Consider the following 12,475-nt stretch of genomic DNA (forward strand, 5'->3'; position numbering starts at 1 on the left):
GACTTTGCGGCTAGGGTAGGCAGTAAACCTGTCAAATCCATGCTTGAAATCTATAGGCGGAAATGCCTACCTGTCCTCCTGTATGGCTCGGCACTTTGGGGGTTTGGGGATCCCCGTGCCCTTAGGGTGGAAGAAAATCGTTTTTGTAGAAGGCTTCTGGGTGTTGGACAAAATATTCCTGGTTTTTGCCTACACCTGGAACTCGAGCTTGAGTATGTACAGGACATTATCCAGCTGGCCCCCCTTCTGCTATGGATCTCAGTTTGGAGCAACGAACATGCCACTTTTAATAGGGATATCCTAAGGGACTGTCTGGCATGCGATAATGTAAAGCATATTCCCTGGTTGTCGCACATACGGAAGATGTCACATGATCTGGGGCGGCCTGATTTGTTTGACTATCCCGAGGACCTGACTAGCTATGATAAGAAATGGGCTAAGGATAACTTTGTGAGAATCCAGGAGACTAAGAGAGAGGGGGAGGCTCTGGGGAAAAAATCGATCAGGGATTTTATTGTGCTAAAGATGTGGGTGGGTCCTGAGCGATATCTCTTAGAAATCAAGGATGTGAGGGAAAGGTCTCTCATAACTCGATTTCGCTTGGGGATCCTTAGAAGTAATTTGTGCTTCCCTTTAGGTCAGTATGGGGAAAAATGTTTTAGACCCTGCCTCTGTGATGGGGTGTCCCATCAGACCTTGATTCATTTTACACTTTTCTGTGTTTTTTATGCACCTTTTAGAATCCGATTTTTATTACCACTCTTAAGGAACAAGGGTTTTGTGCAATACCATCCTGCTTTTATGTGGCTGCAAATGGCCTCTGATGTATTGGTATGGAAGGGCCTGGGATCATTCCTGAAGGGAGCTACTACCTGGCGAAAAAATGTACAATTTTTAGAGTGATTTCTTCTTATTCTTTTTCCGTTTTTATGATTATAATTCTTATGATGGGTGTTTTTACTACATATGGTTTTTATCTGTATTTTAAATAATTTATTGGTTGATTATATTGCTGTAATGGATGAATTTTTTCATACCGAATAAAGTTTCTTCTTCTTCTTCTAGTCTCATGTATTTTATTCTGCTATCAAAAAGCTAACAAAACATTCCCTACTGGACCAAAAGCACACTCTATTAGAGGGAAAGCAGCTACTGGTGCTTTGCTGCACAGTATTCCTATCCCAGACATTTGTAAGGCAGCAACCTGGAAATCAGTTCACACATTCATTAAACACTACTGCCTAGACTCTGACGCTAGAGCAGACGCTCAATTAGAGCAGGCTTCCCTCACGAGCCTATTTGCTCAAATATTGTCCAGTTCATCCTCTGTCTCTTCCCCCACTCTCCATAGGGATGGGATTGCTATTCTATTCAGTGCTTATGACTATACATGGATATCCCCTAGGAGCAAAGGAACGGTTTCTTACCTGTAGCTCCACCTCTCTAGTAGGGGAATTTCCATGATAAGTCATAAGCAACCCTCCCACCTCCCTGGGAGAATAGACAGAGGTATCGATTTACACTGTAGAAGTCTAGCATCACCTTCAAAAAAAATGGAAGCAACTGCAAGCAGCTGTGCATGATGGAATACTGGTGCTCTCTGAGTTCTGAAAGGCACAGGCTCTTTTTTAGCCATATAATGACAGCCTATGAGGTTACTCTGTCCTCCTTTTCCTTCATCTCTGTCATGCAAAAGGGGTTTGTGAGGGAGAATAAATCAGTGTACAGATTACTCTCAAATTATAATGTGCTGACCCTTTCTTTGATTTAAGATGAAGAGCTCAGCCAGCGTAGCCTCGATACATAGGCTGCATTATCTGTCCTTTTCTTAAGCGACTTCACAGGCCTTCCTGAAGAAAGGTGAAAACGTCCACTTAAGAAGATATTAAGTCCCGCAAGTGGGCTGGACTATTAAGTGCTTATGACTTATGATGGAAATTCCCCTATGAGAGAAATTGGAGTTACAGGTAAGAAACCGTTCCTTTTTCATTCTGCAGCAGTGGTTAACGCAACAGAACAATAAATCACCTACAGCTTAGGTAGCATAACTGAGCAGAAAGTGGCCGTAGTACCTTTTTTTAATTATATCTTTTTTAGAAAAACTGTAAAAAAATAAATAAATAAAAGTGCATTAGCAGGATTATAAAACATTTAATTTGCATTAGAAATGTAAACAAATCAGTGTTACTGTATCCCTGTACCACTAGCAAGAGACTTGTGGTAAAAAATCCACAAATTACATTGTTAATCAATTGTAATTTGTTACCACCAATAATGTATTCCTATGGGCACTGGACATTGTGTTTAGAATAAATCTTGGAGATGACTCAGCTAATGCTAAATGTCCTGGAGCTGTTCAAGGCCAACTGACTAAGGCATGTTTTGGAAACGCAGATTTAAAAACGTTCCCTTTTTCCAACTAGCTTAAATACGTGTTTCTGGATCTTGAATCAGTTGCTGGAAACATCATAGGCTTATTTGTCAAGGGAGTATATACTTCCTTACTGGAGAACTATTCTTACAGGTTAGTATCAATTCTTATTCATTTGATAAGCAACCAATTTCAAGAGAATGTGCATGTTTTATTTCTTGACATATAGCAATATCACTACATCTTCCTCTTAATGTTTTATGTTTCACTTTTTCACCCCCTCCTCCTAGAGCAAAGTCTTTTCCTTCGATGTCAAAGTTCGAAAGTGTGGTTGAAGCTTCGCCTTACCTGCCTGGCAGAAATGGACCAATTGTAAATGAAAATCTCAGAGTTGCACGGTTTATGGCCAGTGACCTGGTCGATTCACTGGAGCTAAACCAGAAAAACTGTTTCTATATTAATAATGATAAAGCTCTGGCAGAGCATCTGACTAAAGACAATATAGGCATTTCCTCTTGGGACTACACTTTGATAAACACCTCCAGGCAAATGACTACCCAGAAACAGATGCAAAGGAGCTACACAGCACCGGACAAGACAGGCACTCGTATCTACTACAGCCCTCCAGTGGTGCGACGAATTGATGCTCTGTTACCTCGAAATGAAGAAGGAAAGTGCATGATTAAACCTGGCTTTCCGTTCACCATGGCCACACCTAAAGACAGGAGCAGCTCTGACAGTTTTTCAGAAAACACCTACAGTAAGTGGCTACAGAACGTCTCAAGAAAACAACATGAAATTTTGGACACAACAAATGTCAAGGAGTCAGCGGCTCCAGTTCCTGTATTCCCACCCACACTGGGTGATTTTGAAATTTCTGGAAACATGAGCGATGATATGAAAGAGATCACCAACTGTGTTAGGCAAGTCATCAGATCCAGTTCATTGGAAAGGAAAGTGAAAAACACGTCTAGTCAGACTGTTGAACTTTCAGATGTAGGTACACAGATAGTCAGAATGGTTAGCATTGGCCTTCAGACTGAAACCCCTAGGGGCAGTATTCATGTCAAGAGCTGGTCACCACGAAGCTCTTCTTTGATTTCTGCTCGCAGTAAGCAGATCTCATCATCTTTGGATAAGGTTCAGTCCCGTATCGAAAGACCTTGTTGTACAACCAAGTACGGCTCTCCAAAGCTTCAGAGAAAATCATCCTCCAAGCTGGATGGTTCCAAAGAACGAAGCTTGTGTTGTCTCCATCAGAGTAAATTAAATGGATCCGCATGGGCTAGGTCTACCACAACCAGGGACAGCCCTGTGCTAAGTAACATCAATGATGGTTTGTCTAGCTTGTTCAGTGTTGTCGAGCATTCAGGAAGCACAGAATCACTTTGGAAGCCTGGTGCTCAAGAAAACCCAGCAAAGTCAGATGCCCCTAAGTATGGCATTGTACAGGAGTTCTTAAGAAATGTGTGTGGTAGATCTCAAAGTGTCACCAAAGGAGCTGAGAAGAAAGACAGAATGGAAGTAAGCTTGAAGAAACAAGACATCATATCCAGTGAGACTCATCAGTTGGATATTGCTCCAAAAACCCTACACAAGAGAATTGTGAAGCAAACAAGCAGTGATGAGGAAAAGCTCCTGCCTTCAGTGCAAAGCAGTAAGGATGGAACCCTTTGCGATGCAGATGTAAGATCAACTCAGGTAGTTGTTGACATTCTTTCTATTAACATAGACGGTTACATTCTGAACAGCTTAAATGTATACATATTTCACAGTTGCAGCACATAAATAATTTTATTAGGGAAACTCTGTAATATTCTTATTTTCAGTCCAGAGAGGGTTGTGATGTGTAGCTCAGAGTGCAACCTTTGGCAGTCTGCTTCAAATTAGATTCCCTTCCTGATTCCATCCTTTCAAACTCCCTTTTGGCAATCTTCTGAGGCACTTATGTGGCCTTTACCTGAGTATAGGGGCAGTCATAGATTACTCTGCAGTACACTGTTAAAGTAATATAGTTTACCACTGTGGTACAAGGACGTCTGCTCTACTGCACTTCAATTCGATAGCCAAGTTGCTGAGGCTTTCTCACTTGACTTGCAGGTTTAGTCTGAGTTGGTGGGGTTTAGAAACTGAGATACAGTATGACTCAGTAAATGACACTTATTGGCCTCAGTGTCCAATCTGTGCTTAATCTGTTAAGAACAAAAACACATATTAAAAGGAGTAAGTAGATGAGTGAAATATATTGGGTTGACACAGAAAACTGGGCCAAGGTACAACTACTGAAACTGGCATAGCTAGGTTATAGAAACTAGATTTTCTGTAACATTGGCCCTGTACCAATTTTATTTGTTGGGAGCTGCACTCAGGTGATCTCGGGGATCTCCAGAAACACTTGGTTCTATAGTATTTAGCCAGAGCCTTTCTCTTACAAGGGATAAAGTTATAAGAGAGAGAGACATGTGTGGTGAATCTTGGGCCAACATTGGTACTTGGCCAACCTAGGGTACCAATCTGCACAAATGTCACGTACTGAGTTTTCAGTGCTTAAAATAAATAAATGCTGTAATAATCCTCTGTGCCAGAAACCCACTCCCAAACAACAAGGCTACACTCCAATTAAGTCGTAGGTGCCCCTCGGAAGATCTGCTGATAAAGTTACTGATGACCAGGAGTTCAGTCACTGGTGTCAAGGTTAGGAACTCAGTCCAAGGTGGCTGGAGACTCATAGTCTAAAGCCTAATTGGTTGTCATATTGTTAAGTAGAACTGATCCAATCCCAAGTTTACCAAAATCTTTACATGACCTTTGTTTTCCTCTGCTGTCCAAGTTGGAAAGCTAGATCCAAACAGAGGGCCTGCTTCATGTGAAAGTTAAATTATTTCAGCAATTATAGGGAGGTCTATCTTTCATGTTTCGTCTAGTGTTGTGGCATTTGAAGCCAGTGGTCCCAGGTCCAATCAGTTTGAAGTCTTCCAAGGTGATTTGTTTACCACACTCAGACAGAGTCCTTCGTGTATCTAACTACAATATCGAGAAGAGCCAGTTTCAGCCTAGGGAGTCGAGCTTGTGCGAGCTTTATGCCCAGCTGGAACATAGCTAGCCTTACCAAAGAAAAGTCATCATCATGTGCAATGTGCTCATGTGGTCTAAATGGAATCAAGGATCCATTTGGAATGTTAAGTACAGTGCACACATGATTTGACCAACTCGTCAGTGAACTCACGAGCACCCTTCATTCATGTCCCACATTTGAAGCAGACAAGGTGTCCCAGTTATAGCAACTGTATAACCTGTAAACCAGGGAGAGCCAATTGGCAGTCTCTACTCATGGGTACAGCTAAAAAGGTGCATGGCCCTGGACTTCAGACCTGCTGCCCATTATATTGCCTGAGTTCAGGATTGCTATTACTCCTGGAACACAGGCTGTATGGTGAAAACCAATAATCTCATCGCCTGCCCTGAGAAAGCAGTAGCAGCACTCATTCAGGAGGGAAAGTAGCTTTGCTCTTATAAACAGAAAATTGCATGTATGGAGCACCTCACAGGGACTCATATTGTTAACAAGTTTATGGAGGGAAATTACCGGACTTACCAAATAAAAGTTAAAAACAGACTTGGAAGGATGGCACCGTGTTTCCAAGTCATGCAGAGGACTTTAGTCCCAACCTATGACGCTAGCGTATTTACTGAATGTACATAAGTGGATTCCGATCTGTAAAAAATGCTCCATCTTTTAAACCTTCGGTTTTTGGACCTGTGCTGTGATTCATCCTTCCAAATAGAGGGGTACTCACCGTAATGCTGTTAAAATAGATTTATCCTGTGACCATCAGTGCATCTTTTTCAAAATAATCTGTTGTGTGAAGCGGTGGTAAAATGCGCTTAAATGGATTGTCTACACACATGTTCACATACATGTGTACACATGTAAAGGATGAGAGAGGGGCTGCATATCTGGCTCAGCTTGACTTCTGTACTCAAGTAGTGTTGTAGATAGAAGAGGTCCAGGTTAAATTGGTTCTTTCATGTAAAGGTATTGTAATTTAATAGGGTGTAAATCTCTAGTTGTGTAACCTGCTTATCACTTTGGACAAAATGTGCCCAAAATTTAACTTTTGATTGGCACGAAATATTGACATCTAATTTTGTACCAATTTACTCCCTGCAAGTTTTTTTCTGCTTAATCATTTTGCATATTTCCCATAGCCAGCCAGCCTTAATGAGATTCATACTTTGAGCTGTCCTAGTGGGGAAGGAGTCTAATCTTGATAGTTGTAACAGCACTTCCCTGTCCAGTAGCTAGTGGGATGTTCCCACTTGGGACGAAAGGAGAACTAGTAGACCTCTGTTGCCAGTAATTAGAAGTGGTTTCTGTGAAGTCTTGGATGGAAAACCCCAAGCCTGGGTTGGCAGAGCTTGGCTGTGAGAGGGTTTTGTATTCCAGTTTTGCTCCAACCCACCATGTGGATTTTTTCCATAGTACTGTTCAAGGGGTCAGATAGTCAGTGTGTTGATCCCTGGAAATGGTAATTAAGGGTGCAGGGGTGGTGTGCCATCACTGGATTGGGTAAGTGATCCCCACGTTCTGGAACTCTCCACCCCCGTGTTAAACCCCTGCACGGGGAAAACTGTTAAGAAAAGAATGAATAGGAGGTGTGCATTGCTGATGATGTCCTGTCTGGCCTTCTTTTGACCTCTATTACTGAGTTTGTATGCACTGTGTCTCCAGGAGCTATGGCACTGGCTCACTCACAAGACCAGTATGCTTGCTGGGGATCTTGAAGGAATTGGGTCACCTTGAACCTTTGTGTTGTGAGTGCAGGACTTACAGGCTCCTGTTGAACACACGGACAGCCTGCAAGTGACCAGAATCCCTGCCTATTTGGGGAGCATACTTTTTTTGTGTTCCAACTCAAAAAGGAGCCTTCCAGCTGGACCAATGAGGCATGGCTTCCTGCTCTCCTTCCTACTCCTGCCCCTGCTGTCAAATGCTGGCTGTGTCAAGGGGAAGTGGTTGGCATGCAAAGTTAAAGAGAGTGATCACCTGATCAGGTACCCGCGTCTAAATGTTGACAGGCCAAGTGGCCCGCATAAAAGTTAATGAAAAATCAGGAAAACAGAAGCAAAAATTTGCCGCATTGGCAGACATATCAAACCAAAGCATTTGGGGCAAAGGAAGGTATCATAAGCACCTGAGTCTTTGTAAAATTAGCATATTTTCGAGGGCCCACTTGAAGACTCTAGACAGAGCATATGCTAACCTTGTTAGTTCCATTTTGTTTTGGGGCCACTAGAAGTTACAGTGTGCTTTCACAGTCTCTTTTGTAGGAAATAAATGTCAACTGCCCCGAACTTACAGAAAGAAGAATTAGTGATCCCAGTGATTTAAGTCCCTAAGGCTTAGCTTATTTGTTTTTATGGGAGTATTTGACTCGTCCTGTTTGTGTCTTGAATGATTGATTGTCATCAAGGTGTAAAACTAGAAATATGCATTTTTTCTGATTTTTTTTTTTAAATGCATCAAAGCACATAGGCTTGACATGTTATAAATATTGTAGTAAGGTCAATATGCTGAAGGGTTCAAATGGTATATGTTTTGTCAAAGACTGTAGATCTGATTTTAATGACGTAAACACCTTTGACAAAACTATTAGGTCCTGATTTTTCATAACTGCATATCGTAATATGATTTACTATAGGTCCATACAGGGGTGAGTATTGTGGTTAAAAGGGTTTGAATCCGCAGTTCATAAATAGTAAATGTGTCTCAAAATGATGGAACTTATTCTGGGCTTAAGAGGTGTGAGAAGGAGTGACCGATCATCATCATCATTATTAAGCTTTATTTCGGTAATAAAAGTACCATAAAAGCTCATCATACAATACACACATTAAAAATATAAAAGAGCAATAATATAAAACTCTCTAACTGGATAATGCTTGAAAATGAGCGAATAAAATACGAAGTACAAGATTCTAAAACATAGTCAAAATTTATAAAAGATCACCAATATAAAAAGACAGTAATATAAGATCATTCACCCTGCAAGCTAAAATACAGAGTGACTGATCAGAGGTGTTTGGGAGAAGGGGAGCAAGCTAGGAGCATGGAAGTAGCGAGAGACAAACAGGCTCCAGCTGGTTAATGTAAGGAGAGTGAAGGCAGAAGTAACTGGGAAGTGCACAAGTTGAAAGAGGACCTGAAGGATGGAGAAGAAGCAGAGGGGTGCATGATCCAGAGGAGGAGAGTGGGCGATGCTGAGCCAAGGGGTATCCCTGACAAGACCAACAGTTAAGAGAGGGAAGACCCAGGACAGAAAAGGAAAAGCCAGGCCGAGAAGCAGACATCAGCTTCTAAACTAACACCTCCAACAATTCACCTATAGAGGAGGGCTACTGTGTATGTAAATGACATTTCTATAGTGTAAACATATCCGAAGCCTTTTGTAAGAAATAGTGTATTTTTTTGGGGGAACCGCTGGAGGACTGTCATGAAAGTGGCCATTTACTGCCACACCCCAACATAATGCAGGAACAGAGGACAAAACCAGAGACAACTGTGCAACTGGGAGCAAAAAAGCATTTACCAAGCAGGATTTTCTTCTGAGTTTCAGATACATTTGTTTTTTATTTTTGAGGGCTGCTTTTAACCACAGATTCCTCACTTTTAGAATATTTCCCAGGCATCAGACTGGATCCAGAAACTGTTGCTCACCCATAGGTGGCGTAATGCCACTCTGCTTCAACTTCAGAGCCACGTATAAGCTCCATCCATGCACTGACTTTGGTTTCTTTCTTTCCACACCTTCATATATGGAGCCAGAGTGTTTCCTTCGTTTTTAGACCTTTTTCATCAAAACATCTGAGTGTGCAAGGCAAAAGGTTGCTTTTTAACACAACAGGGTTCGAAGCGTGTAGGGCCTGTCACAAACTGATATATGTGATAGACCCTCTTGAAGTATGTCTTTAGTGCCTGGCATCAGAGTACACCACCACAACCTGTGATGACTGCACTCAGATGAATCCAATCCAAAGGACATATAGGATCCTGAGTCAAAGCTTTATGTTGCCAAACATAAGAATACATCACAGGATGACCAGTGAAAGTTAAAAGGAAGGTCCCGTTCCCACAGCAGATCATCATTGCAGTCAAAGTCTTCAGGGAAGTCTATTAAGCAGCATAAGAAGTCAAAGTGGGAATCGGCCCCTTCTTGCCACTCTTGGGCTTCAGAGAGGGCACCAGGGTGCCCCCTGGTCTTGCTCCTGAACTCCATTAGAGCCAGTTCTGAGTTCCGCTACAACCCGAGTTTCTGGGTCCATCTGCAATGTTGCAGCAAATAGAGTCCTTCAAAGAGGCCATGCTGCACATTTTTGGCACTTCACTGGTTCCGTCTGGTGCACCTTTCGGCCCCAAGGATCTGATATCCTGTTGGACAAAACCATATTTGTGACAACCAATTAATAGGCAGGTCACCTGGGGCTATCGTACATCGTAAGGAGACTTAGCCATACTTTTGTAACCCCCCTTACCAGTGAGCTTTGCAGGTGTCCAACAGTAAGGTAAATCCCACCCCATCATCAGGAATCAAAAAGAATAGAGGCATTTGGCAAGTTGATTTTCTCTATCACAAGCCTTTGACTGAGGTCAGTGAATGCCAGCCATCTTCTAGCCTGCTACTCCCATATCTTTTGGGACATGGTGGCACAAGTTTTACTGGCCATTCCGGACGACCTCTGGGCATCCCTTACTCAAGCTATCCAAGATGGGCGCGATGCAGCAAAATTTGTAATACGCTTCAGTTTGGGTATGACTGACTGCCAAAGTTGTTGGTTTTTAGACCACTTCCAAACCTTAGGCAGAGTGCTAGGGAACGATGTTCCATTTGAAAATGACAGGATTGAAGCTGTGCTGTGACTGCCGGAGGCATATGTTGGGCACAGATCAGCACAAGGTGTAGCTTTGGTGCTTTGCCTCAGAATAAGACTCTTAGTTAGATGATAAGTCCACTCTCATGCATTTAAATGCAGTTTGAAACTTTTGGAGGGAAGATGTATTATTACCAAGCATGAGAAGTTGTAGTCTTCGGTAAGGTACCACTCTCTCTCTAAGTCACGGTCCCAAACTCGGTCTTGGGGAGAAGCGCAAGGGCATCAAGATGCAAGTCATACTCCATCAAAGTAGCTGATTACTGAACTGATTCCTCAGGGGATTCCAATGTGCCCTACATTTGTGAGCCGCGTTCAACACCAGAGCAGATTGAGGCCTTTAAAGAGACTGTGCTGCAGATATTTGGTGTAATTCGTTCTCTTTTTGGTGCACCTTCTAGCCACATGGAACTGCAGGGGCCTCTAGGTGGATTATCATTGGCGGATGTTGCACCAATTGCCCACTTGAGACCCGCACCCGGGTCGTACCAACTTCAGTGCAGACTTCTACACCTTCCCTACGGCTGCCGAGCTTGATTGATGTCGCACTTCGAAATTACAAAAGTGCAACCAGTCTTGATGCATCCTATCTTCAGTTCTGTACCTGTATCACCTAGCAGCTATCAACAGAGGCTCCATTATCTTTTTGGTTCTGATTGTACCATTATAGGGTACACTCCATCATGTTGCTCATATTAAGGAGAATGACTTGCTCTCACCTCATTAAATTGATGATGCCCTGTACCTTGCCTTGATTGGCAAAACACCAGTGTCCTTGACATCTCCTCTGACACAAAGCATGACTCACCAAAGGGCTACCAACAGAGAGGACTGCATTATTTGCAGCTGTGGTTGAGGGCCGCTAAGGTGCTAAAGCTACAGCTGCCCTCTCCTGAGGCTAGATCTGATGTTTTGATTGAAATCTTTCAGCATATGCCAGCAGCAGCATCTGAGCCTATTGCTTCTGTTTGATGATGCGCTTACAGATACTGTGATGACTTACCTGGTCAAAACGTTGTTCCTGCCCGCCTGGAAACATTGAAGTGGCCAGGCGTCATCGGCCAGCCCCTGATGTCCTATACTTTCTCACCAAGCATCCCACTCCAGAGCGTTATTCTGCAGGCCCTAACTAGCTGAATCACAATTGATTCCTTACCACTTTTTTCTATTTTAAAGAGCTCTCAAGGCAGTCCTTAGCACACTGCTAGCAACAGTTGCAGAAATTGAAAAGCCCAGAAGCTGACACAAGTGCACATCAATGCTCCGTCATGTCAAGGACTGTATGGAGCCAGCACGGAGCCAAATGACGCCATGAATGTGCTGGAGCATTGCTGTGAAAAATCGCTGGCTCCAGTCTGGCTCTTACTGAACATTCCAAGATGAGGAATCTGCTGTAAGATAGAGCTTCCACCAGAAAGATTGCTATCAATGGTATGTAACTTGTTTGTTTACACAAGGTATTCTGAAAAATATTTCTGAAAGTGACACACCAGGCCTGTGTGTACTTCTTGTATCCTGAGCATGACAACTATGAACATAACATGTTTGTCATTTTTCTGCAAGGACAAGGGCCCTGCAGTTAATGTACTTTGAATCAGAACATGAATTGGAAAACTTTAGTAAAAAGCTGAAAGTGGCGTCAAAGACAGTTCCCTCATCAAAGGCTCCTGATCTCAAGGCCCACCAGTGGTGGGATACTAAGACTTTTAGACCAGAGCATTCCTCAAGCTCTAGTGTATTTCTGATTCTGCCTGGTTCTTCCTTGTTAGGACCCCTCCGACCCCAAAGGCCCATAATCTTCTCCAACCAATGCTGCAGCTATTGAGCCTACCAACATCATTGTTACAAGCCACCATGCTCCTCATAATCGAGATCTTTGATGCAGACCATGACACCATCCACAATGACAGCGGTAACAAGCCCCCTTAAATGCCGGTTCCAGTGTAGAAGGCCTAGAAAATGACACCTTCAACATCATTATCTTTGACGGTGACCTCACCAGAGCTCTGCCGAGCTTGGCCTCAAAATTGATGTTGAACTGAAAAGGTGCACTAACCTGTAATGATGATGGTGAGAGGGATGATAAGAGAAACAGGCCAAAAAGTAGAAATGAGTGTGAGTGGGAGAGGCATCTGTCACATGGGGTATGGTCCTTCGTTCCTAAGACACAGCGAA

The 12,475-nt window shown here is 42.8% G+C and overlaps 1 protein-coding gene across 10 annotated transcripts in view; it reads left to right on the plus strand.

The window, feature by feature from the left end:
* MTCL2 (microtubule crosslinking factor 2) overlaps window positions 1-12,475 on the plus strand; it is a 763,577-nt gene that overhangs the window by 674,515 nt on the left and 76,587 nt on the right. For 5 of the 10 annotated variants that reach the window (XM_069243910.1, XM_069243907.1, XM_069243913.1 and 2 more), the window contains exon 12: window positions 2,662-4,072. In XM_069243910.1, coding sequence (XP_069100011.1) covers window positions 2,662-4,072 — 1,411 coding nt within the window. Of the gene's footprint in view, window positions 1-2,661; window positions 4,076-12,475 lie in introns of all 10 variants that reach the window. The other 5 variants (XM_069243909.1, XM_069243906.1, XM_069243911.1 and 2 more) reach the window with 2 other exon arrangements.

Source organism: Pleurodeles waltl, chromosome 7 (assembly GCF_031143425.1).
Source record: "Pleurodeles waltl isolate 20211129_DDA chromosome 7, aPleWal1.hap1.20221129, whole genome shotgun sequence".
NCBI classification, from domain to species: domain Eukaryota; kingdom Metazoa; phylum Chordata; class Amphibia; order Caudata; family Salamandridae; genus Pleurodeles; species Pleurodeles waltl.